This window comes from Dermochelys coriacea, chromosome 28 (assembly GCF_009764565.3).
Source record: "Dermochelys coriacea isolate rDerCor1 chromosome 28, rDerCor1.pri.v4, whole genome shotgun sequence".
In the NCBI taxonomy this organism is placed as follows: domain Eukaryota; kingdom Metazoa; phylum Chordata; order Testudines; family Dermochelyidae; genus Dermochelys; species Dermochelys coriacea.
Window position 1 is genome coordinate 5,515,528 of NC_050095.1, and position 25,945 is coordinate 5,541,472.

Sequence of the window (25,945 nt, forward strand, 5' to 3'; positions counted from 1 at the left end):
GGCTAACTGATGGGACAAAGTTTTGTCCTTTCCATATGGAAGACAACGCAATACCTACATTAAATGGTGCAGGAATTTTTTAATACTTTTAGACAATGAATTATGCACTAAAACAAAGGCATTACCCTCCTTAAAATTTACGAGATGGACTTCTTAAAGCTAATATTAGGCTCATTTCCTGGAATGTTGAGTGGGATTGAAATAACCCATGGGATCATCCCACACTTGTCCTTTCGGAATTACCATATTTATAGCAAAATTCTCTGCAAAGGGTGGAATTTCTCCAGAAAATTCACACATTACCCATGTGACTTGAAATTGTTTGGTCAGATTTTAACAAGCCTTTGGTGGGATTTAGGGACACTGGACTGTTCTTTAAAGAGAGAAAATCTTGCTAGGATTCAAAATAGACCAGTGCAGTTGCTCCTCGGTGTAGATGAAAAACGAGAGTTGGCCTAAACTCTGGTCAAGATAACTGTGTACGTGGTCAGCGGGCAGAAGAAGAGAGTGTGGAAATTACTAACAAGACACAATGCAGTAGCCCAATCTTGTCTAATGTAACTTCAACAATTAGGGAAAAGCCGGTAACAGCAAAAGAACGACCTGTGAATAACAGGAAAAGCTTGTTTTTTCTGTGTTCCTAATAAGGGGAAATATTAATAAGGAAGTATGTGTAACTAAATTGTGGTTTTGATCTGTATAAGCTTCTGTGTTCCCTTTTTCAGCAGAGCAGCAGCAGCTAGGCTGGCTGACTCGCCGGGCATGTGCATGCTTGAATAAAGGTAGCCTCAGGCAGTTCTGATCCAAACACAACACATGGTTAATTTTCCACAACACTGGGTATGTTAGGTCTTGGACTACACTTGAGCAATGGGTGAATTTCATATTCCCTACTTGCATGGGGAGCCAAATCACTCTCAAACCTCAACATTTGAGCTTTTCCCAAATAAGTTTATGGAAGAAATTCTTTTATATCTAGGCTGTATCTTGGATTGCTTCGGTATAGCTGTTTATATACATTAAGGACTATTTAGAAAGGAGAGAAAGACACCCATTAAGACACTGATGTCCTTTCTATTTTTATTGGTAAAAACACTTTTTGCATTCATTTTTGGGAAAGAACACACAAACGGCAGGTATATATATTGTTTTACTTTGCACAGATCTCTCTTTGAACAGGCTGTAAGAAGCAGGGGCAGGAATAGTAAGAAAGTAAAGGAGGGACCGTTGGGAGAGCAGATTGGCCAAGGGAGGGGAGGGAAAGAGATGACCAGGGAAGGGTTTAGGCAAAGAGGAGTGGGGAAGAGATGCAAAGGGGCAAGGAAAATGTGTATGGGAAAAACTAGTTACTTCCATTACTTTTTGGGTGCACTTTTCCTGTGTGGGAGACACATTTTTTAAGCATCCACGACGGCTGACTCAAACGGTTTCAAGCTGCTTTTCTTTTCATAGGAAGATTTTACCTTCAATTGAAAAACTCCATCTTTCCAATCTGCTTAGCTTTAAAGTGGGTAAGGAGACTCACTCACAACCATGTGCTGTCTTTAGAACCTTTACAGGCATAATCGGACTGTGCAACTTGTGAAAATGTGACATGAAATCACAATATTTTGAAAGCTGGCTTTTATTAAAATTTTACATAATTAAAACTGTATTTTTCCCTGAGTGCTTTATTAGGAGACCAAGATTTTGCAATGGCATTGAAAACAAGGAACTTTTAAACATTTTTGAGCTTTGCAATTTAATAGCGTTTCTGGATGTATTACCTCAGACTGGTAAATTAAAATACCTTTTTATTGCTAGGCTTTTTTAAAAAAAAAATTATATACCGCTATTTTTTACAGATAATCTTTTCTGTCTTGGAATCCAAGCCTGAGGTTCTGAACTGTTCTGGTTAGGCAGAGCTGTGGATGGATGCAAAAGAGGAGGATAAAGAAGGAAAGAAGAGTAGAAAAGGAAAGAAGTAGACCTCTGGTTTCCAGGGCAGAAATCTTTTTGTTTATTTTAGTTAATGCTTTATTTTATTTTATTAACTATTAGTAATTTTTAAGTGGAGATCTTGTTCGTTTGTTTACTTGGATTTTACAGCTTTTCAGCATGCTTTAGGACTTTACTTATTCAGTCTGTTTTAGGGTTTATCCATCTAAGCAGAGAGACTTTGTATTTGAGAATTTAATGTCCTGATTAAAAAGTACCTTAAATTATGCTCTTTACATTGGGGATGTGTTTGAACTTCCAAATAGGTTTGCCGTAACTTTGTGTAATACTTAGAAGTTCTTTGTCCTTTTTATTTAATATTATAAGCTGTTTGCCAGGCTGTGAGGGAGTACCGTACTTAAAAATACCACATCCTCCCCTTAAAGCTAGCAATATTAGTTTAAAGTGCTGCTCACACGTTGTTGACAAAGATGCTATTTACTCTGTAACCATTTAGTAGACGTTTCAATAACTGTATTTTGTCTTGTGGCACCTTAGAGACTAACAAATTAGTCTCTAAGGTGCCACAAGTCTTCCTTTTCTTTTTAAAGAATAAAGACTAACACGGCTGCTACTCTGAAACCGTATTTTGTCTGTGAGAACTAACTTTTGTGAAACAACAGTTAAGTACCAATAAATAATAGCCTTTCGATGAGCTGGGTTAAACGTCATTATTTGGCTAATAAAATAATAATACAAAATAATTTTTACTCACTCCTTTGGAATTTTTGGTTGTTTGTACTGTTATTTCAGGCGTGCTTGCTTTATTTTTGCTAATTAATTTAAAGCTTTTAAAAATAGTTTTAGAGGAAGCAAGAGTGATAGAAGTGTAAATTTTTGATGATTTTTAACCATGTTTTTTGTTCTTGCGCCACTGTATTTTTTTAAACTAACTTTTTTCAAAGTTTTAGCTTTTCCCTCAATGTCACTTGAGCTTTTGAAACATTTTGCAATTTTTTTAGTATCAACCTTTTTGCTTTTACTCTTTTAATTCTTGCATTTTCCTGATTTAATTATTTTAGTAACTTTATTGTGCACTTTTAATTGAAGTAACACCAGTTGTTTATTTCTTGTTTAGTAGGTTTATATAGTCTGATTTTAACGCTTCTTTTTTTTAAGATTGCTAAGTTTTATAACAGTTTTATGTTCTTGAATGGCTGATATTTTTTGTAAATATAAAAGCTAAGATTTTTCAACACATTTGGTAGTTTAATTTAATGTACATAGAGGGAGGGTGGGCTTTTTGTGCTTTTTAAAATAGAAGATTTTGGTGAATTTCTAAAATGTTTAATGTATTTACATTTTTTAACATACGGGGGTTTTTTTAGCTCACTATTTAACTCTTAAAAAGAAAAGGAGTACTTGTGGCACCTTAGAGACTAACAAATTTATTTTGTTATAAATTCGTTAATAAATTTGTTAGTCTCTAAGGTGCCACAAGTACTCCTTTTCTTTTTGCGAATACAGACTAACACGATTGCTACTCTGAAACCTATTTAACTCTTGTGACACAGATGGTAGCAGATTTTTACACTTGAATTAATAAAAGGTCCTAGCAACTAATTTTGTTAAAACAGCAAATAGCCACATCTCAGAGTGGTGTAAGACCCTTTCAGGTTCATAGAGGGTGAAATTCCAGAGCAGGTTACATCTGATGACTCAGAATCAGGATAAAAGATTCTCCCATTGTGCTCTTCTCTCATCCATTCAAAGCCACTTCACTCAGTGTTGTCTCAGAAATAGGGAGGTGTGTTATTTATGAAAGTTTTAGCATCATCATAATGGGAGAAAAGCAGCCAACCTTCCCATCTGCAAGCCATCCCAACTTGGCAGGAAAAAGTCAACCAATGGCTTTGGAAACTGGGATGTAAACTCTGAATGATCACACTGTATTCGGGCTCCATTCAAATTTCCCTTCCACTTCTGTGACACTTTCCTCTCCAGCTCTAATGAGTCTGTTTTAGGATCACAGAAATCAAACTGTGAAGGAGATAAATGCTGTATAGCTCTGACCATAAGTAACACTGCTGGGGATGATGGGGAGGGAGGAAATTCCTCCAATTCACCCCATCTCCCTCGGCTGTCACAGAGGTTGAGATGACACTTTTCCCCCACTGCCCCTGCTCTTGTTATATAAATATCTTTTAAATGAGAAACATGGTACAAAAATAATGGAGGAAATGTGCAAGATGCGTCTGTCCACTATGCACAGACTCTGTCTTTAGCTGTGTATTTATATTAGAATATTTAACTCGAGCTCGCTATCTCCCTGGACCATCTAGGGGAGATGAGGTCCAGGTAGATTTTACCTTGATGTAGTTAGTTGAGGTCACCCCGGTGACACTCTGTTCCTCAAAGCAAAACCCTGGCACCCCTTATTCACTATGGAGATATCATTATGATGGTTTTTTTTAAACAAAGTAGGCCTTATAAGGATATAATTCTTGAAGTCTTGATCTGTTGACTATTAGTATCCTGTTGGATTGTATGTGCTGTCATTGTGTGGCGTTACGAAGTTTGGCTACGTGTATGTGACTGAAATGTGTTGTGAAGTTGGGAACACCCACAATCAGCCTTTAGGTACAACAATGGGGCAGGCAGACACCGATGATGGCCCATTAAGGGGAATACACACACTCACAAGGATGACACCAGGAACTGCATACAATGGAGACCTCTCAGAGACAGCATATAGACAATGGAGGCTGCTTGACTCACCTCATAGCAAAGGGTCTTTCCAGCAAGCTGGAGAAACCTATAAAGGAGAGGAAGTGACGTCATCATTTGTCCGCACACCCCTCCCAACTCAACACGTGGAAACATGTCTGGAGGACAAAGACTGACCTGGGGAGGTGGTCCCAGGCTGGAAAGAAGAATCCCAGCCTGTGTATGAAGGAATTATGTCATCAGGGTGAGACACGGCTTGATTCAAATCTTGTCTAGTTTATAGAACTCAGATTGCGATTTTACTTTTTATTTCATAGGTAACCAAGTTTGATCTGTGCGCTTATTACTTATAATCACTTAAAATCTACCTTTCTGTCATTAATAAATCTGTTTAACTTAAAACAGAGTGTTTTGCTTGCAGGGCTTGAGAAATCTGCTCAGGAACAAGAGCTGGTGCATGTCCGCTCCACATTGAGGGAAGGGCAGACTGGATTATAAACTCACACTGGTCTTCTGATGAGGGCAAGACAGTACAGACCTGAGGTCCTAGTCTGGGGAGGTAGAGAAATTGGCTGAAGCCTCTCTATTGTTGGTTCATGAGTGGCTAGGAGAAGCATTCATGTTACTCCGTTGGATGTATCCCAGCCTGTGGATGGCTGTGTAAGCGCAGGACCTGGTGAGGTTTGCAGCTTGTCACAGCATCATATCGTGAGAGGGAGCCTAGGTTGGTAAGACAGAGGGCTCACCGGTACCCCAGTTCCAGGTTGCACCCCAGGGAACCTGTCATAACTCCTATCTCTCCCACATGGGGCTGATGGAAATATCTGGTAGGAAGGACACATAGTCACAAGACTCATAGGACAAAGGAGTTGATCATAAGGACCATGGGAGAGACTCCAAAGAAGGGTGAATTGCAAAGGCAAAAACTGGAAATTCACATGAGTAAGCTGAGGGGACACAGCATAGCAGATAACCTTGCAGGTCACTATGTAGCAAAAGACCTACAGGAAAAAAAATCCTTTGTCATGCCTAGATAAGATCTGTATGTTGTTCATCTCCCTTGCAGATTCTCTGATGATAAATGAGGTGTGACCTCTGATGGAAGCTTTTCCCACACTCGGAGCATCTATAGGGTCTCTCTCCTGTGTGGATCCTCTGATGTCTAACCAGGGCTGAGCTCACATTGAAGTTTTTCCCACACTCACAGCACTCATAAGGTCTCTCTTCTTTGTGGATCCTCTGATGTTTACTAAAGGCTGAGCTGTCAATGAAGGTTTTCCCGCACTCACGGCATTCATAGGGTCTCTCTCCTGTGTGAATTCTCTGATGATTAATAAGGGCTGAGCTGTCAACAAAGCTTTTCCCACACTGACAGCATTCATAGGGTTTGTCCCCCATGTGGCTTCTCTGATGCCGAACAAGATGTGAACACCGAGTGAAGGTTTTCCTGCACTCACAGCACTCATAGGGTCTCTCTCCCGTGTGGATTCTCTGATGCATAAGGTCTGAGCGGTCACTGAAGTTTTTCCCACACTCTGTGCATTCATAGGGTCTCAGTCCTGTGTGGATTCTCTGGTGTCTAACAAGGTCTGAGCGGTAAATAAAGTTTTTCCCGCAGTCAGAGCATTTGTACGGTCTCTCTCCCATGTGAATTCGCTGGTGTCTAATAAGGTCTGAACTCTGACTGAAGCTTTTCCCGCACTCACAGCATTCATAGGGCTTCTCTCCCGTATGGTTTCTCTGATGTCTAATGAGGTATGAGCTCCGAGTGAAGATTTTCCCACACTCACAGCATTCATAGAGTCTCTCTTTTGTGAGGATTCTCTCATGGTTAATAAGGACTGAGCGGTTACTGAAGTCTTCCCCACGCTGAGTGCATGTGTTGTTTCTCTCTCCCATGAGGATTCTCTGCTGGACTGTGGATTCCTTGAGGTTCTTGTGCGTTCCCTCACAATTAATGGATTCACCAGCTTTCTCCTCTGGCTGGTTTTCCTGCTGCTTCTCTGGTCTGCGATGACTCTCACAGGCTTTTCCCTGCTCACGACAGATGGACGCATTCCTTTTAGATCTTTGCAATAATCCCCTATGTGCTTCTCCCTCTGCCTCTTCCGGCTGAGAAATCTGCTCCCTGTTCTCACTCACCATCCTGTCACCTGATGGGATAGAGAGAGAGAAACCTCAGAAAAAGGAATGGAAAAGACAAGAGCAAACCAAAAGTGTTGGAGAAATGGGGGAAAATTATCAGGAACTGAATTCCCCCAAACTCTTCCCCACGGGGGAGAGAGCAGGGAATTGAGTCTGCCTCTATGTTGCATGCAAACATTCAGAGGGAAGGGAAGGACCTCCTGCCGGGAGTCGGGATGGGTAGGAAGCCCTGAGCGATATCTGCCCTGAGGACCTCACCCCTGCTGGGGACAATCCTGAACACAGACAGCTCACAAGGTCTTGGTAGGCAAACCCACTTGTTTCCTTCAGGCACTGCCAGTCTTTGAGTTGGTTTAATGAGTCCTTACCTGTGCAGTCACCTCTCAGGATCTCTCTTTCCTGGAGCTCCAGGACCCACGGCTCCTCCCCTTGTTCCAGCTGGGAGACCGCATCAGGACTGGAGGCTGGAAACCCTGCTCATGAGAAGGAAAACAAGGGAGATCAGGGGAACTCATGGGACATTTGTCACCAAAAAATGTTCTACTATTTTAACCCCAGCAATAAAGCAATAAAATCCCAGGGCCAGCTCCCCATATGCTCAAAGGTGCAGGTCCCTCTGCTTTTGAGTGAATTCCCTATCTCCATCTCTGCGGAACAAACACAGCCAGACACGCCTCATCAAAGGGGCTCCTAAAACATAGGGTAGGTAACTCCATTGGCCAAAAAGTGAAGACTCTGGCCAGAGGAGAAGTCCCCTGAAACGGGCTTCTTACTGACAGAATGAGACCCAGTGATAGTGGGAAAAGTCCTAAGGAGCTGGGACCAGTGAGAATGGGCTAGTGGGGTCCATGCATTAAGGAAGAGGAGGAAAAGGATGTTCCCTGCATGCACTGCATGCATCCCCACTGAATCCAGGATCTCAGGGGTATGAGACGTCAATAAGGGCCATTTTGAGGAATTATGGACTATAGAGAGTCAGGTGTAATGGTAGGGAGATGAAATTGCATCCCAACGTTTGGAGGAAGGGGGATAGAATTATAGAAAGGTAGCACTGGAAGGCACCTGGAAAGACGTCCTGTGGCAGACAAAGAAACCTTAGACCTTCCCTGAGAGGTGTTTGTCACACCTGTTCTAAAAACCTACACACTATAGGGATTCCACAATCTCCCTTGGGAACCTATTTCAGTAATAACTCCCCTTATCGTTAGAAAGGCTTTTCCGAATATCAAACCCTAAATTTCCCTTGCTCAGATTAAGTTAGTCATTTCTTGTTCTACCCTGGTGGGCATTCAGAATTATTCAGTGCCATCCTTCTTACAGCAGACAATAACATTTTTATCCGATCCCCCTCTCACCCTTCTTTTCTCAAGACTAAAATTGTCCAGTTTTTTTAATCTTTCCTCATAGGTGAAGTTTTCTAAATTTCGTATTTTTTGTTGCTTTCTTCTGAATTCTCTCTATTTTTTCCACATCTAAAGCGTGATGCTTGGAATTAGACACTGAGACCACATCAGTACCAAATAGAGCAGGACAATTACCACCCATATCTTACACCTGACACTCCTAGTAACACACCAAACAATGATCTTAGCTTTATTTGCAACAGCATCACATTGTTGACTCATATTCACTTTGTGATCCACTATAGCCTCAGATCTTTTTCAGCAGTACTGCCACCTAGACAGATATTCTCCACTTTGTAGTTGTATATTTGATTTTTTTCCTTCTGAAATGGAGTACTTTGAACTTACCTTTATTGAATTTCATCTTTTTGATGTCAGAGTGATTTTAAATTCTAATAGTGTTCTCCAAAGTGCCTGCAATCCTTCCCAGCTTGGTGTCAACCACAGATTTTATAGGCATACTCTCCACTCCATTGTCCATGTAATTAATTAAAATATTGAATAATACCAGACCCACGACCCCTGTGGGACCAATTAAGAGACACCCTCCCAATATGAGAGTGAACTACTGATAATTACTCTTTGATTACTGTCTTCCAACCAGTTGTGCACTTATCATATAGTAGTTTCATCTACCCATATTCCCCTCATTTCCTTATGTAAATGTCATGTGGGACTGTATCACTATTCCTCAAATCAAGCTATAACAACTCTATTGCTTCCCCCACATCCACTAGGCCAATAATCTAAGTTCCCTCTAAGCTGTACGGCCGTGCAGCAGCCTATCAAGGGCCACGCAGGCGCTCAGGACTGCAGCCGGGGAGAGGTGCCTCTCCCCCAGCCCCAGCCATGTAAAGATAAGGCCTTCGTTTGCAGCCAGATTAAAAGAGCATCCGAGCAGCAGTCATTAGCTGAGAAGCAGGAAGTCACTTCCTCACATTCCATCTAACTTATATTAAAACAATGTCATAACAGGCTGTTAGGAAGGAGACCCCATCTTAATGGCACCCACTATCACCAGATAAAGAAACAGATCTTAAGATGGCTAAAGAAAACTTAGTTTGATAGCATCCTGTCTGGCAAGAAATCACTTATCAATAGTAGTGGTTGTGAAATCCTCATTTCTTTATTATTTTGTCATTATGGTCCTCACTTCCCTATTGTTTGTCTGTATGGTCTCTGTCTGGTTCTTTAATTGTTTCTGACTGTTACATAATTAATTTTGCTAGGTGTAAATTAATGAAGGTGGTGGGGTAGGATTGCTTAAAGAATTTTGTTACACTATGTTAGGCTTGGTTAGTAAAATTTTAGTATAATGATTGGTTAAGGCCTAGCTAAGCAGAACTCAAGTTTCACTGTATAAAGTGGAGTCCAAGAAGGAGACCGGCTGGGAAGAGAAGAAGAAGAAGAAGAAAAGACCTGGAAGAAGAAGAACTCACCCCCAAGACTCAGCCTAAGTTCAGGGCTGTTAAGAATCCTCTGCATGACCGTGACGACACCAACCTTGCCTGGCCAACAGGGAAAGTTCGCCTGCGTGATCAGGGCTGGTGAGCATGGCATTGTAGGCTTAATGTGTATTCTGCTTGGTAATTGTTATTAAATAGAGGATCAGGATATTACCACGTAAGGCTCTTTCACTTGTAAAAGGTCCTGCACACCTGCAGAAGTAGGATACACCCAGAGCCCTACGTATTGGGAAAGGGTAGGTGCTTTTTGCCTGGAGCCTTACAAATTGGGAAAACGTTTGAGTGCCTACATTAACCGGGTTACACATGGAGCCCTATGGGCTGGGAAAAGCTGGGTGCCTTAATGTGTGCAGGTAACAGCCCCATACCTGCCGTGGTGGGGAAAGATGCTCTCCCCGAGCCCCAGAGCTTCTGCAGCTGAGGAGAGGCACCTCTCCTCCGGCCCCAGCCCCAGAGCTACTGCAGTGGGGAGAGGCGCCTCTCCCCCCACAGCCCAGGTGCTGGTGCGGGGAGAGAGGGTTGTGGGGAACCGGCAACCCAAACCCCTCATCCCCAGCCCCACCCCAGAGTCAGCACCCCTAGCCAGAGCCCTCACCCCCCACACACCCAAACCTTCTGCCCCAGTCTTGAGCCCCCTCCTACACCCTAAAACCCTCATCCCCACCCCTGCCACACATCACCTCCATACTGGTGCACATAACAAAACTCATTCCACGCATGGATGGGAAAAATTAGAGGGAACACTGCCAGTAACCTTGTCAGAAGGAAATTAGGTTGGTTTAGCATGATCATTCTAACTGTGGTGACGTACTCACGTTTATTCATATTGTCTTGAAATTTGCTACTCTTTATTGGCATGCCAAGCAGGGGTATTGGTTGAAATTTGGGTTTAATGGATCAAGGGGCTCCTGAGATAAAGCTTCGGACAATGTGTGTTGTGTATTTTTACTGCATTTTGAAGGAGTCCTTTTAGAAGTTTTGTCCTCTGATATCAACATGCCTGGGTTAAGAGCAATATTTTAGAGTACTTAAATCCAAATGCAGACTTTTGCCTGGTCTACCTTAGAAGTGTGGCCAACAAGCTTTGTGGGTTAGGGATATGAAAAAAAACCACACTAACTGAAACAGCTACGCCAGCAAATCTCTAGTGTAGACACAATTATAGTGGCAAAAAAGTTCATTAAAAAAAAATGAAGGAAATCAAATGTCCATAAACTAGGTTAATTAACTACAGTTGCCCAGTGCTGCTCATGTCCTTCCAGCATAGGATGGGGCTAAAGTTAAACCTCTGAAAACCAGAAAATGAAGAGGTAAGTACACTGCATCCCTGCATTGCCACCTTAACTCTGCCCCCGCCCACTAACCCCGGAGCTGGCAACAGCCATGTGATGTGTCTGTCAGGGTGGTGCAGAGGTTAAGGCTACCGCGGGAAGTGGAGGTTTCGCCATCTCTTGAAGTCTTCAAGTCAAGGCTGGACGCCTTTCGGAAGATGATTTAGTCCAAGACAAGGTATTCAGCTTATTACAGCAGCTGGAATGGGGGGAAATCTACTGTCTGTGTTATACAGGTGGCCCCTGAGGGCCCAAGTCTGCTCATTTCATGGCTGAGTTTTCTAGGTGGTGCCAGTGAAGTGGACAAGGGGGTGTTTTGCCATGGGGACTGTCAGCACTCTGGTGGCGTACGTGTTAATGGTCTCCAGGGCTTCAGTGAAGACAATGACGCAGAAGGAATCCTCACGGGGAGGGTAAATGGGTGGTAAGATTTGCAAGCCTGGGTGGTTTGTGTGGAGGAAGCCGAAACAGGTCTAGGCAGCTTCCATTCACGAGGCCAGACCTATCCCCCAGTTCTGCCTTAGCAAAGAGTGTTAGACTTTGTGCTGTAGTTCTCCCGTGCTCTGTTCCCAGTGTTGTGTAGCAGGGCAGGGCACTAGTGCTAGTGTGTGTTTCCCCGGCATTGTCGGGGTGTCGCTGAAACAGGACAGAGTTGAGGGTGGCACATTGTAGGGGTGACTGTGAACCTCACCCTGCATTTCCCCTTCTAAGAACCGAGGGGACGGGAATCCTTACCCCGAGGTCACATTCTCGTAGGTCTCCTGCATGACCGGGCTCTGTAGAGGGCTCCCTGAGCGGGGTCCAGCAGGGCCCACTCTTCCTGGTGAAATACACAGCCACCTCCTCGAAGGTCACCGGCTCCGGAAAGAGCAAAGAGACCCACACTCAGGACCTGCTGCCCCACTCACAGCCCCACTATTCGTGGGGGAGAGGAGCCAATCAAATGGATGCTCTGGGAGGCTCCCAGTCAACAGAGTCCCACCCCACCCCGCTCAGAGCATCCAGGAGGCATCAGGGTGAGGGGAGAAAGAGAGAGACCCTCACCCCCTCCCAGCAGAGAGAGGGGGCAGGGGTCCTCACATCCGTCACTCCCCTACTAACCAGGGGCTGATACAGGAGATGGAGACACCCCCCCAGCAGGGCTCCAGGCCCCCCTGGTAAGAAGCCCAACTCCCTCCCCATTCCCAGCAGCTGGATGTGAGGGGATGGAGCATCTCCCTTAAGCCCCACTGGTGGGTGCCCCCTTCTTCTCTCACAGCAGCCGCGGTTGATCAGTTCGGCTTCCAGCCCAAGGGGTCTGGAAGGTTTTTCCCAAGACTGTCCAGGAATGGGGGTGGCGGGGGTTGTTTCGTGTTCCAAAAATGAAGCATTTCCACCCCCAAACCCTAAGAGTCTCTTCCTAGACTCTAGGAACCAGGTGACACAAGTCTCAGCACGTTTGTCACACCTTCTTTCAGCACCGTGGCATGTTTTTCTGCCCTTCTCCCACCTCCAATGCATTAACTGTTCCCTTCCTACTGGCAACTCCCGGACGTCCCTACCTGAACCGGTTCCAGTGCAACCCTTTCCCTTCCCCGTCCCACAGGAGGACGGGATGGTCTGGGACAAAACATGGATGTTATTCTGCAGCCTGTCAAGGCAAAGGAGCATTCGGGGAGATGTTAGAACAGGCTTCAGTTAGCGTCACATCCCAGTTCTCTGCCCACCCCTTCCCAAAACCTTTCCTGCAAGAAAGACATTCCAGGCTCTGCCATTCAACACCAGAAATGTCCCAACACAAGACCTAGTAATAAGAGTGGGTAAGAGTCACCTACATATCTGTGGGTGAGGGGGCTCAGGGCTGGGGATTGGGGGTGTGGGGTGGTGCGTACCTGGGGGGGCGGGCTCCCCGGAAGGGCGACAGGAACTCCCCTCCCTCAACTCCCACATGCTGCCTCTGCCCACAGGCACCGCCCCCGCAAGCTCCCATTGGCTGTGGTTCCCAGCCAATCGTAGGACTGGAAGGGACCTCGAGAGGTCAGCTAGTCCCGTCCCCTGCACTCATGCAGGATAGGTGTTATCTAGACCACCCCTGAGAGGTGTTTGTCCAGCCTGCTCTTAAAAACCTCCAATGATGGAGATTCCACAACCTCCCTGGGCAATTTATTCCAGTGCTTAACCACCCTGACAGTTATGAAGTTTTTCCTAATGTCCAACCTAAACCACCCTTGCTGCAGTTTAAGCCCATTGCTTCTTGTCCTATCCTCAGGGGTTAAGGAGAACAATTCTTCTCCCTCCTGCTTGGAACAAGCTTTTATGTCCTTGAAAACTGTGATCATGTCCCCTCTCAGTTCTCTTCTCCAGACTAAACAAACCCAGTGTTTTCAATCTTCCCTCCTGGGTCATGTTTTCTAGACCTTTCATCATTTTGTTGCTCTTCTCTGGACTTTCTCCAATTTGTCCACATCCTTCCTGAAATGTGGTGCCCAGAGCTGGACACAATACTTCAGTTGAGGCCTAATCAGTGCGGAGTAGAGAGGAAGAATTACGGTAATTCTCGTGTCTTGCTTTCAACACTCCTGCTAATACGTCCCAGAAGGATGTTTGCGGGTTTGTTTTTTTTTTTTTTGCAGCAGTGTTACACTCTTGACTCATTTAGCTTGTGATCCACTCTGACCCCCCAGATCCCTTCCCCCAGTGCTCCTTCCTAGGCAGTCATTGCCCATTTTGGATGTGTGCAATTGGTTGTGCCTTTGCCTTTGTCCTTACTGAATTTCATCCTATTGACTTCAGACCATTTCTCCAGTTTGGAGAGCTGCAGAACTGGGGCTCGGGGCAGAGAGAAGGCAGCACATGGATCTAGGAACTGGAGGTCGCGGCTTCCTAGGAACCAAGTAGGGAACCTGCCCCAGCCCCGCCAACACTCCACTGAGCAGCTGGGCCCCCCCGTCAAGGGGGGCGGGGGGCCAGGGCGTCTCCACATGCCACTGTCCACAGGCACCACCCCCACAGCTCCCATTGGCCGCAATTCCCGACCAATGGGAGCTGTGGAGCCGGCGCTCAGGGCAGGCACAAGCGCATGGAGACTCCCCTCCCCAGGGGCCACAGGAAGGTGCTGGCTGCTTCCGGGAGCAGTGCGGCGTGAGGCGAGCAGGAATCTTCCCTTAGCCCCCGCTGCGTACTGGGGGCCCCTGGGTCCTTTTAAATCACCCGGTCCCCTCAGTGGTTTGAGCATTGGCCTGCTAAACCCAGGGTTGTGAGTTCAATCCTTGAGGGGCAAAATTTAGGGATCTGGGGCAAAAATTGGGGATTGGGCCTGCTTTGAACAGGGGGTTGGACTAGATACCTCCTGAGGTCCCTTCCAACCCTGATCTTCTATGCTTCTACATCTGCCGGCCATCCACACCGGCAGCCGGGAGCCCTGGGGGATGATGCTTCTTGAACAAGAGAATGTAGGGCACAGAAGAGCCAAAATATTTAAGACATTTCCAGGCTCTGTCACTGGCAAATAATGGCTGCTGACCCACTCTAGAGGTGGCTGCATCTCAGTGCTGGGGGAAGCAACCCCCCATAGGTTTTGGGGATACTTTTGCTCATAATCAAAGAGTCATGGTCATAGAGACCAAGGCCAGAAAGGACCACCAGATCATCAGATTAAGCTTCCTGTATATCACAGGACACTGTCGCTCTATGTAGATTTGACCTGGTAAAAGATAAGCAGGAATAGCACCATAGGGTTTGGACTGTATCACAGATGAGTGTGAATTAGGTGTGTAGGTAAGATAAGGCTGTAAAGCGAGGCTTAAGGCCTGTAAAATATTAGGCTTAGCCAGACAAGGCCTTAAGCCCAAGATATGTTGACAGGACCAGTTACCCAAGAAATGACCCTGAACCCATAAATTGCATTACGACAGCAAAAGTGTGTTCATTGCTGATGCTTAGGAAAACTTGCCACAATGTTAACACCGCAAGATGTCAGTTCGGAACAATCACAATATTTGGGGGAATTCTAAAATAAGCACAAGTACTTTAGTAACTGATTGATGTCAGTGTTAATGAGGGTAAGAGGAACTAAAGAATTAGTCTATGGAAAATGGGGCATCCTGAATTTAGTAGGATGTGGAAGGACAGAGAAGGATAAGCCTTTATACATATGTATGAATCTTAGTGGGCATAAGCATATCTCAGGATAAAAGACAGCACCCAACTTGTGTGCATTAGGGTGGGGAACACATCAGAAGATGTCCAACAGATGACCACCATAAGAATGGCCCTACTGGGTCAGACCAAAGGTCCATCTTCTCCCCGTGTCCTGTCTTCTGACAGTGGCCAATGCCAGGTGCCCAGAGGGAATGAACAGAACAGGGAATCATCCAATGATCCATCCCCTGTCGCTCATTCCCAGCTTCTGGCAAACAGAGGTGAGGGACACCATCCCTGCCCATCCTGGCTATAGCCTCTGATGGACCTATCCTCCATGAACTTATCTAGTTCTTTTTTGAACCCTGTTATGGTCCTTGGCCTTCACAACATCCTCTGGTAAGGAGTGTCCAAACGTTAACTGTGCGTTGTGTGAAGAAATACTTCCTTTTGTTTGTTTTAAAGCTGCTGCCTATTAATTCATTTGGTGACCCCTAGTTTTGTTGTTAGGATATAGATATTCAGGCCTGTCTGTATAGGCCTATACCTTTAAGAATTAGTGTATTCTTATCACTTGGCTAGTTAGAGGTATAAAAGAAGAATCAAAGTCACTGTCTGCCGGTGTAAGGTCCTTCTCTTACTGTGACAGTCTGAGGCCCTGTTCTTAGGCTGAGATCTTTGGCTAAGCAATGGAGGCAGCCATAGCTGGGAAGCGACCGGTCACCTCCTCACCTTCCAACTAGTCCCATGAAAGAAGGTGCTATGGGGCCGTTAGGATACAATCCTGTCCTGAGAACGCCCATCGCCTCCAGAGAAAGCGAAGTTCCTAGAAGATGCAAAAGGAAACTTAGTTTGATAGCATCCTGTCTGGCAAGAACTCACTTATCAATAGCTGGGATGTGAAATCCTCACTTCTGTATTGTTTTGTCATTATAGTTCCCACTTTGCCATTGTTCGTCTGTATAATCTTTGTCTGGTTCTGTGATTGTTTTCTGTGCTGCTTATAATTAATTTTGCTGGGTGTAAACTAATTAAGGTGGTGGGATATAATTGGTTAAATAATCTGTTACAATATGTTAGGATTGGTTAGTTAAATTTCAGGAAAATGATTGGTTAAGGTATAGCTAAGCGGAACTCAAGTTTTACTATATAGTCTGCAGTCAATCGGGAAGTGAGTGGGGGGGGGGAAATGGGAACAGGGAATGGGGGTGGGGAAATTGGAATCATGTTTTGCTAAGGGGGGGAATGGGAACAGGGACACAGGTAAGACTCTGTGGTGTCAGAGCTGGGAAGGGGACACTAAGGAAGGAAACTGGGATCATGCTTGCTGGAAGTTCACCCCAATAAACATCGAATTGTTTGCACCTTTGGACTTCGGGTATTTTTGCTCTCTGTTCATGCGAGAAGGGCCAGGGAAGTAAGTGGGTGAAGGAATAAGCCCCCTAACACTTGTGTTATGAGAAGGAGTAAATAACGCTTCCTTATCTACTTTCTCTACACCAGTCATGATTCTATAGACCACAATCATATCCCCCCTTAGCTGTCTCTTTTCCAAACTGAAAAGTCCCTGCCTTATTAGTCTCTCCTCATATGAAAGCTGTTCCATCCCCCTCATCATTTTGTTGCCCTTTCTGAACCTTTTCTAATTCCAGTATATCTCTTTTGAGAGGGGGCAACCAAATGCGCATGCAGTATTCAAGATGAGACAATATGATATTTTCTGTCTTATTTCTTATCGATCCCTTTCCTAACAGTTCCCAACACCTGATGATCATCTTACCTATTCCAGCGTTCCCCAAGGGGATGTGAGTGGGAACGTATCGATGCTGGACATTATGTACTTCTCTCCATCTTCTGTTACGTTCCTATGCTTTGGGCTTTCTTTATCTGCTCGGGGAAATGATGAATAAACAGACACGCGATAACCTTGATTGTATCCCCCTCTAAGAGTTATTCCTCGTGTCTCCCTAGAGTCTCTGCATCTAGTGATATTCATAGCAGTGGTTCTCACCCTGTCAATCCTCATACTGTTGCCAAATTGGGAGGCCGTTTAAAAGACCTTACAGCCGTGCAGCTGCATTGGTACAGCTGTACGTTCACTACCGTAGACATGCCTTTCGTCGCTAGGAAATACATTTTGTTTGTACCCGTTCCTGTCTTCTGTTCTTACCTAACATCACTTAAATCTCTGTTCTTTGTTAACAAACTTATTCTCGTTTGGATGAACTTGTATTTTGATGCCCCTAGCTGCTTCCCTCCTCTCCCCCGCATCTCTCCTGGCCTCCACTGCCCCCCCATTCTTCCAGCCCCCACTGCCTCCTCCACAGATCCCGCCAGGGTCGGCCCTTAGGGAAAGTGGTGTCCTGGCACTGGTTATATGTCTCATTACAACAATCTGTAACCCACTAATTCCCCTTTGTCCTATGAATGCAGTGGTGTTAACTGCCCACTTCAGATGCATCCGATGAAGTGAGCTGTAGCTCACGAAAGCTTATGCTCTAATAAATTTGTTAGTCTCTTAGGTGCCACAAGTCCTCCTGTTCTTTTCACTTCAGTTTGAACAGTTTGTGGCAATATGGGTTAATTTCTTACGATTATCAATCTGTTCTAGTCTGAGCACTTTCCCCAGACCTGAGGAAAAGTGGATCTCAAAAGCGTGTCTCTTTCACCAACAGAAATCGGTCCAGCAAAGATGTCACCTCACCTACCTGGCCGCTCGGGGGCACTTCAGATCAGTTCTTGAGAACTGGGCAGAAAATGGGTCAAAACCTAAATATTCGATAATATAAGATCAAAACACCAAGATCTGAGGGATGGTCAGTAATTCGAGGGGAGAGTGGGAAAGTTGAAAGGATTGTATCAGATTGTAAAATACACAGACAGTAACGGTTCCCCACATTCCCCTGGGCAGCGGGGAGCCCTTTGTGAAAGTGTTTTAAGAAGACTGGGGGGGGGGTCTGAGCAGGAAGGCCCCCTGGCAGTGGGGTGGGGGCAGCAGGATGGGAGGGGCAGGGGACAGGCAGCTGGTGGCTGTGGGGAGCTGCACTGGGCAGATGAGGGGGGTGGGGGGGGCAGCAGCTGGGCCTGGTTACACCACTGAGAAAAATCACTTCTCCCTTCCCCCCGTGTCCCTCCCATGCCCTGTTGCTGCTGAGACCGACCGCCCCGTCCCACCCCAGAGCCAGACGCATCTCCAGGCTCCCCTAAGCTGGACCCACAGTTGGGGGAATGACTCGTGGCGACAATTTCCCACCTGAACAAGGACAATTGGCCGCAGATAAAATGGGTGGGGAAATATCTCACAACTGAGACTTTAAACTGACCTTTGGGAATTAGAAAATGGGGCAAAATCTGAGGACGATAGAGACAGGGACAATCATTGGAGAGAAAGAGGGGCGGGGGGATCTACATGGATTTTATCCCCGTATTTTATAATTGGAGAGGAAAGGGGAAGAATTCAGGGGAAATGAATCAGTCTTGAGACTGAAGTGACAAAACCAGAGAGAAACCCCTCCCCGCCTTGCGATCTCCGGCCTGCCAGAGCCAGGTCCATCCCCCCCACCCCCACCTCCCAACCCCCGTTCACACGGTCTGTCCCCTCCCTCCATTCCTGCCTCATTTCTCATCCCCCCTTCCCGGCCCCTGCACCCACAGACACACGAAGGGAACCCCACTGGGGCCCGGTCTCTTGCCCCATCTGACACCCCCCCCCCGCCCTCTGGGGCAGCCCCTGGCTGGAGCCGGGGGCAGAGGGGGGGCAGCGGGGTCACTGGTGTGAACGTAGCTTGGGGCCTGCCCCAGGTGCGGGAACAACCCGGGGCCGGTTCCCAGGGCGGGGGGGGGACCTGGACCCCCTGGTGCAGAGGCGCTTCCCTGCCTGTCCCTGCGCCCAGAGCCCCCCCAGCCCTTGGTTCATTACCTGCAGGCTCCGGCCCGGGGCTGCCCGGGGGCTGGTCCCAGCTGGGATCGTCCCCCACGGCCGGGCAGGGAGGGGTTAATGACGCCCCCCCAGCACAGACCCTTGGGGGGAGCAGCGCCCCGTATTGCACAGCCCGGAGCTGCTGGAGGATTTTCCTGCCTCTGCCCCCAGCTGCTCCAGCCCCTTCCTGAGTCTCCTGCAAACACCAGCCCGGGCTGCCGCGCTGGCTGGGACAAGGGGGAACCAGCCCCCCCAGCCCCGCCCCTGCAAAGGCTGCCCTCCCTGGGGGTGACCCTCTGCTCCCTGCTGAGGTTAGAGGGGGCAAATCGGAGGGGAGGGCTGGGAATCTGGGCAGGGGCCACCCTGCCCGCCCAGGAGGGTCAAACAGCTGGGGGCAGGGCAAGGAGAGGGGCCATGGGGCAGAATCAGGGGCTGGGGGGGTGTTAAGACCAGGGAGATGCATTGCAGTGGCAGAGGGGAAATGCTGAAACAATATAACTCAGCACCTGCTTCCCAGGGCTGTGTGTTTAAAGACACAGGGCACCCCAGTGCCTAGAGCAGTGGTGCTCAACCAGGGGGAAGTGTAACCCTGGGGGTATGCAGAGGTCTTCCAGGGGGTACATCAACTCATCTAGAGATTTGCAAAGTCAATAAAAACTAATGCCTTGCATGGTGACAGGTTTCAGAGGGGTGGCCGTGTTTGTCTGTATCAGCAAAAACAAGGAGTCCTTGTGGCACCTGAGAGACTAACAATGTATATGGGCATAAGCTTTCATGGGCTATAATCCAGTCCGTGCATCTGACGAAGTGGGTTTTAGCCCACGAAAGCTTATGCCTAAATAAATTTGTTTGTCTCTAAGGTGCCACAAGAACTCCTTGTTGTTAATGCAAACTAAAATTGCATACAGACAGTGACTTCTTCATACTGCTCTCTATCCTGTACGCTGCAATGTCTGTACAATGTTATTTTCCACTGGATTTATATTATATGGTAAAATGAGAAATTCAGCAATTGTTCAGTCCTAGTGTGCTGTGATACTTTTGTATTTTTATGTCTGATTTTGCAAGCAAGAAGATTTTAAGTGAGGTGAAATCAGACTCCTGAAAAGGGTACAGTCTAGAGAAGGCAGCTCTTCCTTGTCAAGAATGACTTATTGAGCTGCGAAAGGAGACTTGGTTCAGTGAAATGTTCTACATACACACACCCCATGCATGTTTTTAGTGTTTAAAAGAGTCGCTTCTCAGTTTATTATACTGGAGCTAGGCTGTTCTCAGTGGTGGCAGATGACGGAACGAGGAGTAATGGTCTCAAGTTGCAGTGGGGGAGGTTTAGGTTGGAGATTAGGAAACACTATTTCACTAGGAGGGTGGTGAAGCGCTGGAATGGGTTCCCTAGGGAGGTGGTGGAATCTCCTTCCTGAGAAGTTTTTAAGGCCCAGCTTGACAAAGCCCTGGCTGGGATGATTTAGTTGGGGTTGGTCCTGCCTTGAGCAGGGGGTTGGATTAGATACCTCCTGAGGTCTCTTCCAACCCTAATCTTCTAAGTTTCCATGATTCCATACATCTGCAGAAAGCCTCCTCGCAGTTCCCAGATTTGGTTTATCTGCTCTTCTGATTGCCTGCTTTGGGAATCCAGTGTGAATGGAGTTGCACTCCTTTTATTTGCTTTTTAAAATGTTTTTTATTACTCTTTTTATTCTTAGCACTTCCTCATTTACCTGTGTTAACATTGTGCAGATGGATGTCACTGTGCTATTGAATTGATATTTTAATAGCCAATAATCACTGAACACGTTAATACTTGCTACTTTTAGCAAAGACAACTCAGTGTTTCTAGTATAATGTTTCCTATGTTTTTATTATGATTTTGTAATTTGCAAATATTTCATTCTAAATTTTTAATATATATGTTTATTTTTTTGGTACATGTGACTTCAAGGCTGATCGATTTCCAGGCTGATGTTAAAACTAGGTCTGCCAATTAATCGCAGTTACACAAGCGATTAATGCAAACAAATTAACTAGATTACAAAAATATTTGTGATTAATTGCAGTTTTAATCACACTCTTAAACAATAATAGAAAACCAATTTAAATTTATTATAAATATTTTTGGATGCTTTTCTACATTTTCAAATATATCGATTTCAATTACAACACAGAATACAAAGTGTACAGTGCTCACTTTATATTATTTGTTATTACAAATATTTGCACTGCAAAAATTATAAACAAAAGAAATTGTATTTTTGAATTCACCTCATACAAGTACTGTGGTGCGATCTCTTTACCATGAAAGTGCAACTTAAAAATTGTTTATCAGAGTGATTGGCTGAAGAAGAAGTAGGACTGATTGGACTTCTAGGCTCTAAAGTTTACATTGTTTTATTTTTGAATGCAGGGGGTTTTTTTGTACATAATTCTACATTTGTAAGTGCAATTTTCATGATAAAGAGATTGCACTACAGTACTTATATTAGATGAATTCAAAAATAATATTTTGGTTTTTACAGTGCAAATATTTGGAATCAAAAATACAGTGAGCACTGCACATGCTGTATTCTCAGTTGTAATTGAAATCAATATATTTGAAAAAGTAGAAAACATCCAAACACATTTAATTAAATGGTATTCTACTATTGTTTAACAGTGCAATTAATCGTGCAATTAATCACAATTAATTTTTTTAATCACTTGACAGCCCTAGCTCTTTTTGTTTGCCATTTTGTTCCTGAGCTGTTAGGGTGCACTAGGACCAGATCCATAAAAGTATTTAGGATCCTAATTTCTATCGGTTTCCTTGTGGATCTGGGCCTATGCTCATATTTTGCTGTTACCTTTCCCAAAGAATCCACATATCTAAAATGACTCTATGGTATTCAGTTCTGTCTTGGACTCCTCCCCTTTCCCCAATTGAAAATTTATTTTAAAAGCCTTATTTCTGTAAGTAATCCCCCCCATCCTGCAAACACTGAAACACACGCTGTACTCTTCTGTTATGTCATTTGCTGCGTAGCTAGATGTTGATTTTTCTATGGACTTGTTTATATTTCTAATTACATACTTTACGGTTGTAGCCTTTGATGTCTGATACAGTTTTACTATGATACAGTTCAGCCATGTTCTTCATACTGAAAAGTTCACTGGTTTGTACTGGCAAAAATCAACACAGATTTTTAAAAATGATTTATTTTGTTCCTCCTTTGTGTTGGTCACATGGAGGTGCAGACTGGTGCACTCACCTATTTTATGTTTTGATGAAACTAAAGGGTCTTGTCTCAGCTGTGTTTTTGCAGTAGGATAGGTTAAGACATGTTAGTTACCCCCATAGCAAAAACATACATTGTGGCTAGCCACAGGTGATATAAACCTGCCCTTTTACTAACAGGGTGCTCTTTGGAAAATGTAACTTGCAAACCCAGCATTGTCTCTTTCACTTTTCTTACATTATTTATGATAGCAATATTCAGGATTGCGATATCTACAAAGGTGTGAGGACACAATCTGATAGGCTGCAGCAAAGAGGTTGTCAGCTCACTTCTAGCCTTGAGATGTTGTGTCTCTGCCCACATGAAAAGGGCAGGGCAATCACTGGCCAGAAACATCCAGAAGTAGGGGGTTGCAGTTACCAGACATTCTCTGGTTTCAGAGTAGCAGCCGTGTTAGTCTGTATTCACAAAAAGAAAAGGAGGACTTGTGGCACCTTAGAGACTAACAAATTGATTTGAGCATAAGCTTTCGTGAGCTACAGCTCACTTCATCGGATGCATTTGGTGGAACACAGACATTCTCTGTGTTTGATACTGAAGCCAGGGAGGCAATTTTCATTGTGGGCAATCCACCTGGCTACTCCCTATACATTTCGGATCCTTCATCCGCGGAAAAACTGGGGATTCTACAATTGGACTCTGGAAAACAGAAAATGTGGAAGATGACCCAACTGTGGCCCCTCATTCTGAAAGTACTCCGTGTCAACTTAGTATGATTATTTCTTAATGCTGTGCAATTATTATGTGATTTCTAATTAAAAGTTTAATTAGTTTACAGAGACGGATTTGGAGTATAAAGACATTCGTACTCTGGAAACTACAGGAGACGCTAACTGTGCATAGAAGAGTCAGACAAGAACTTTGTTACATACGCCTAAGGAGGGCAAAGTACACAGGAAGAGAATAGGGAGAGTAGAATAACGTCCTAGATCACGAACAAGCATCTAATTCACCTGCAGTGGGATATGTCACAGGTCTCTCCGTATGAATAAGGCATTTAATTAGTGAAAAATTAAAAAAAGAAAAGAAAATACGGTGACATTGAAAGGGCAGGGAAATCTACTTGGACATAGTTTTAGCTACTGGCATTAAAGTCGCAGTTTGAGACAAATAAATAAGGGCACCAAATAGAATTTAAAATATGAACCCTCAAAAGAAATAGATTTTCTTGAAAAAAATGACATTCATGAATAAGTCAAGATTTCTATTTAGAGTTTTGCTCATTAGCGAACCATCATTTGCCATGCTCCACCCCCCAAATCTGCCCCAGTCTAGGAACCACCCCTTGCCCCCCATTCTGCCCTGGCCATGCCCCACTCCCCCAATCTACCCTAGCTCCAAGACGGGACCCAGGACCCCGGCCCGCCTGCTACACAAGGGGCTGAGGTGCCAGTCAGGCCCCCAGAGGTACCGGGCGCCATCCGCCAGCCTGTAGCCACCCAGCTGGACCCCGTTCATGCCCAGCTGGCAGAGCCGCCCCTTTGCTCACCCAATGGCCCAGACAGTGGCAGTGAGGCCGGGGTAGGTGCCCTGCGCCCGGACCTCCCCCCGGCAGCTGCATCTGTGTCTTCATCACCATCACCTGAGCAGAAGCTGCAGCCCATGGCCAGGGGGCACTCAGGTGGAGGGGGGCCAGGAGCGCAAGAGACCCAGGGTACCTGGGGAAGGGGCACCGAGGGTCCCGGGGAGATTGGAGTTTTAGGGGGGCCGGGGAAAGCAGAAAGATGGGGAAGTCAAGGAGGCAATGGGAGCGGGGTAGTAAGGGACTGGGGGGACCTTGCAGGGGCGGTGGACAGAGAGGCGCTGGGGAGATATTAGGGGTGGGGAGATATCCAGGGGGTTGGATGAAGTAAGAGACTAGGAAAAGAGGGGCGGGGCAGTACGGGATGGGGCTGGTGGGGGGAGATCAGGGATTTGGAGAAGGGGCGGGTGAAGACTGGCAGAGCCTGGGGCAGGGGGAACCAGTGTGTTAGGGGGGTAAATTGGGAAGGGACCAGAGGGAGATCAGGGTGCTGTGGGGGTGGGGGGGGTCCCTTTGGCTCTCAGTGCAGCTGGTAATGGAGGGGTGTGGAGGGAAGGAGGGAGGGTCTCTGGGCAGACTGACCTGGGAGGGCTCTGGCGGGTGGGGGCGGGTGTCTCAGTGGGACCAGGGATCTGGGGGCTGGGTCAGGGGGTCCCAGACAGGCAATAAGGGACTGAGTTCCCAGTATGGGCGCCCCTGGCTGGTGAAGTGTGTGTATGTATGTGGGGGGGGGGGGTGGCCGCTGGGAGCCCCTGGTGGGAATGTCCCTTTGGGGGTCCTAGGCCAGCTTTTCCCACAACCCCCCCCCCCGAGAGGCATGGAATCAGCCTCAGGTTACTCAGGGGAAACTGAGGCAGAGAAGGACAAAAATCCCCCGCTGGGGATAGAACCCAGACATCCTGTGCTGGGCGGGCAGTGAGCCTGGGCATTTTCCCTGGCACCTTTTCCAGCTGGCACCAATAACCACCTCGCCTTGCGGGACTGCCCCTGGGGCCACAGCTCCTTGGGCAACAGGCTGCCTCTGGGTGTGAACCCAGGTGTCCGAGGTCCCAGCGCAGGACTTGCCGGGCCTGTGAGCCAACAGCCCAGTCCCTCCCTCGCCTCTGACCAGCACTTACTGGTTAGCGGCTAGAAGGTGGTCGCCTAGAGCTCTGGGAAGGGAGTGGGGGCTAGTGGTTGGAGCAGTGGGGGCTGGGAGCCAGGACTCCTGGGTTCTCTCCCTGGCTCCAGGAGGGGAGGGGGGGCTGATGGTTAGAGCAGGGGGGGCTGGGAGCCAGGACTCCTGGGTTCTCTCCCCGGCTCCAGGAGGGGAGAGGGGTCTGGTGGGTAGAGCGGGGGAGGGGCTGGGAGCCAGGACTCCTGGGTTCTCTTCCTGGCTCCGGGAGGCCGAGCTCACATTTTACGCCTGTTCCCCGAAGCAGCGCCGGCCTCTTTCCGGTTGTGGGGGGCTGAAGTGGCTAGACAGAAAATCGGGGAGCTGAGGCCCCCCTCTCCCCCAACGGCAGGCCGGAGTCGGGCACGGTGGGGCTGGTGCCCTGCGGGCACCTCGGCTCCCTGTCGCCCCCCGCCCCCCGGCGGGGGCCCGGCTCCGGGCCGCGGAGCAGCGGTCGCGGGGCGCTGAGGACCCAGGCGTCCGAGCTGCAGTGAGCGGCGGGGACCCAGGCGTCCGGACTCCAGCAAGCGCTGCCGCCCGGGCTGGTATGTGCAGGGCACAGGAAGGGGCCGGGAGGAAGGAGGCCGGAGCCGGGGAGAACAAAGGACGGTGAGTGGATCTCGGGGGGGAGAAGCCGGAGTTGCGGGTCGGGGGGCTTGAATTGTCTCTGTGCAGCCAGGAAATTCCCGGGGGGGGGAGTTAATTGGATCCGGTCCCTGTTTGTGCCACTTGCCCCCCCCCCGTACAAATTCTCTCTCGTTCTTCCCCTTTTCTCTCTCAGTATCTCACACGTGGCTATAAAATCAGGGGACGACCCCCCCTTTTCCCCTCCAACCATCAGCCCCCCGGATCCCCCCTGTTCTCGCCATAATCCTCCAATGTCCCTTTACAGTCTCCTCCCCGGGGGGGGTCCCCACCCTGCAGCGATTTGTCCTTGGGCGGGTGGGAAATTGTTGCCCTGAGTCTTTCCCCCA

The 25,945-nt window shown here is 46.9% G+C and overlaps 4 protein-coding genes across 50 annotated transcripts in view; 1 reads left to right on the plus strand and 3 right to left on the minus strand.

The window, feature by feature from the left end:
* Positions 1-25,945, plus strand: part of LOC119849376 (zinc finger protein 420-like) — a 3,142,523-nt gene that overhangs the window by 2,845,646 nt on the left and 270,932 nt on the right. The window lies entirely within an intron of this gene.
* Positions 1-25,945, minus strand: part of LOC119849403 (zinc finger protein 501-like) — a 1,099,011-nt gene that overhangs the window by 690,555 nt on the left and 382,511 nt on the right. The window lies entirely within an intron of this gene.
* Positions 1-25,945, minus strand: part of LOC119849388 (zinc finger protein OZF-like) — an 875,044-nt gene that overhangs the window by 176,207 nt on the left and 672,892 nt on the right. Inside the window, exon 6 of the mRNA XM_043503847.1 lies at positions 11,725-11,829. Coding sequence (XP_043359782.1) covers positions 11,725-11,829 — 105 coding nt within the window. The remainder of the gene's footprint in view (positions 1-11,724; positions 11,830-25,945) is intronic.
* On the minus strand, positions 4,857-8,556 carry LOC119849344 (zinc finger protein OZF-like). Its single transcript, XM_038386289.2, has 3 exons — positions 8,541-8,556; positions 7,158-7,262; positions 4,857-6,797 (listed from the first exon to the last, which is right to left on the minus strand). The coding sequence occupies exons 1-3, from the start codon at positions 8,554-8,556 to the stop codon at positions 5,674-5,676; spliced, it is 1,245 nt and encodes a 414-aa protein (XP_038242217.1). The 3' UTR covers positions 4,857-5,673.

Bases quoted from the DNA above. Each gene is read 5' to 3' on its own strand.
- LOC119849344 (XM_038386289.2), bottom strand. The intron at 6,798-7,157 runs GTAAGGACTCAT...CTATCCCATCAG, and splicing joins CCTGAGAGGTGACTGCACAG to GTGACAGGATGGTGAGTGAG.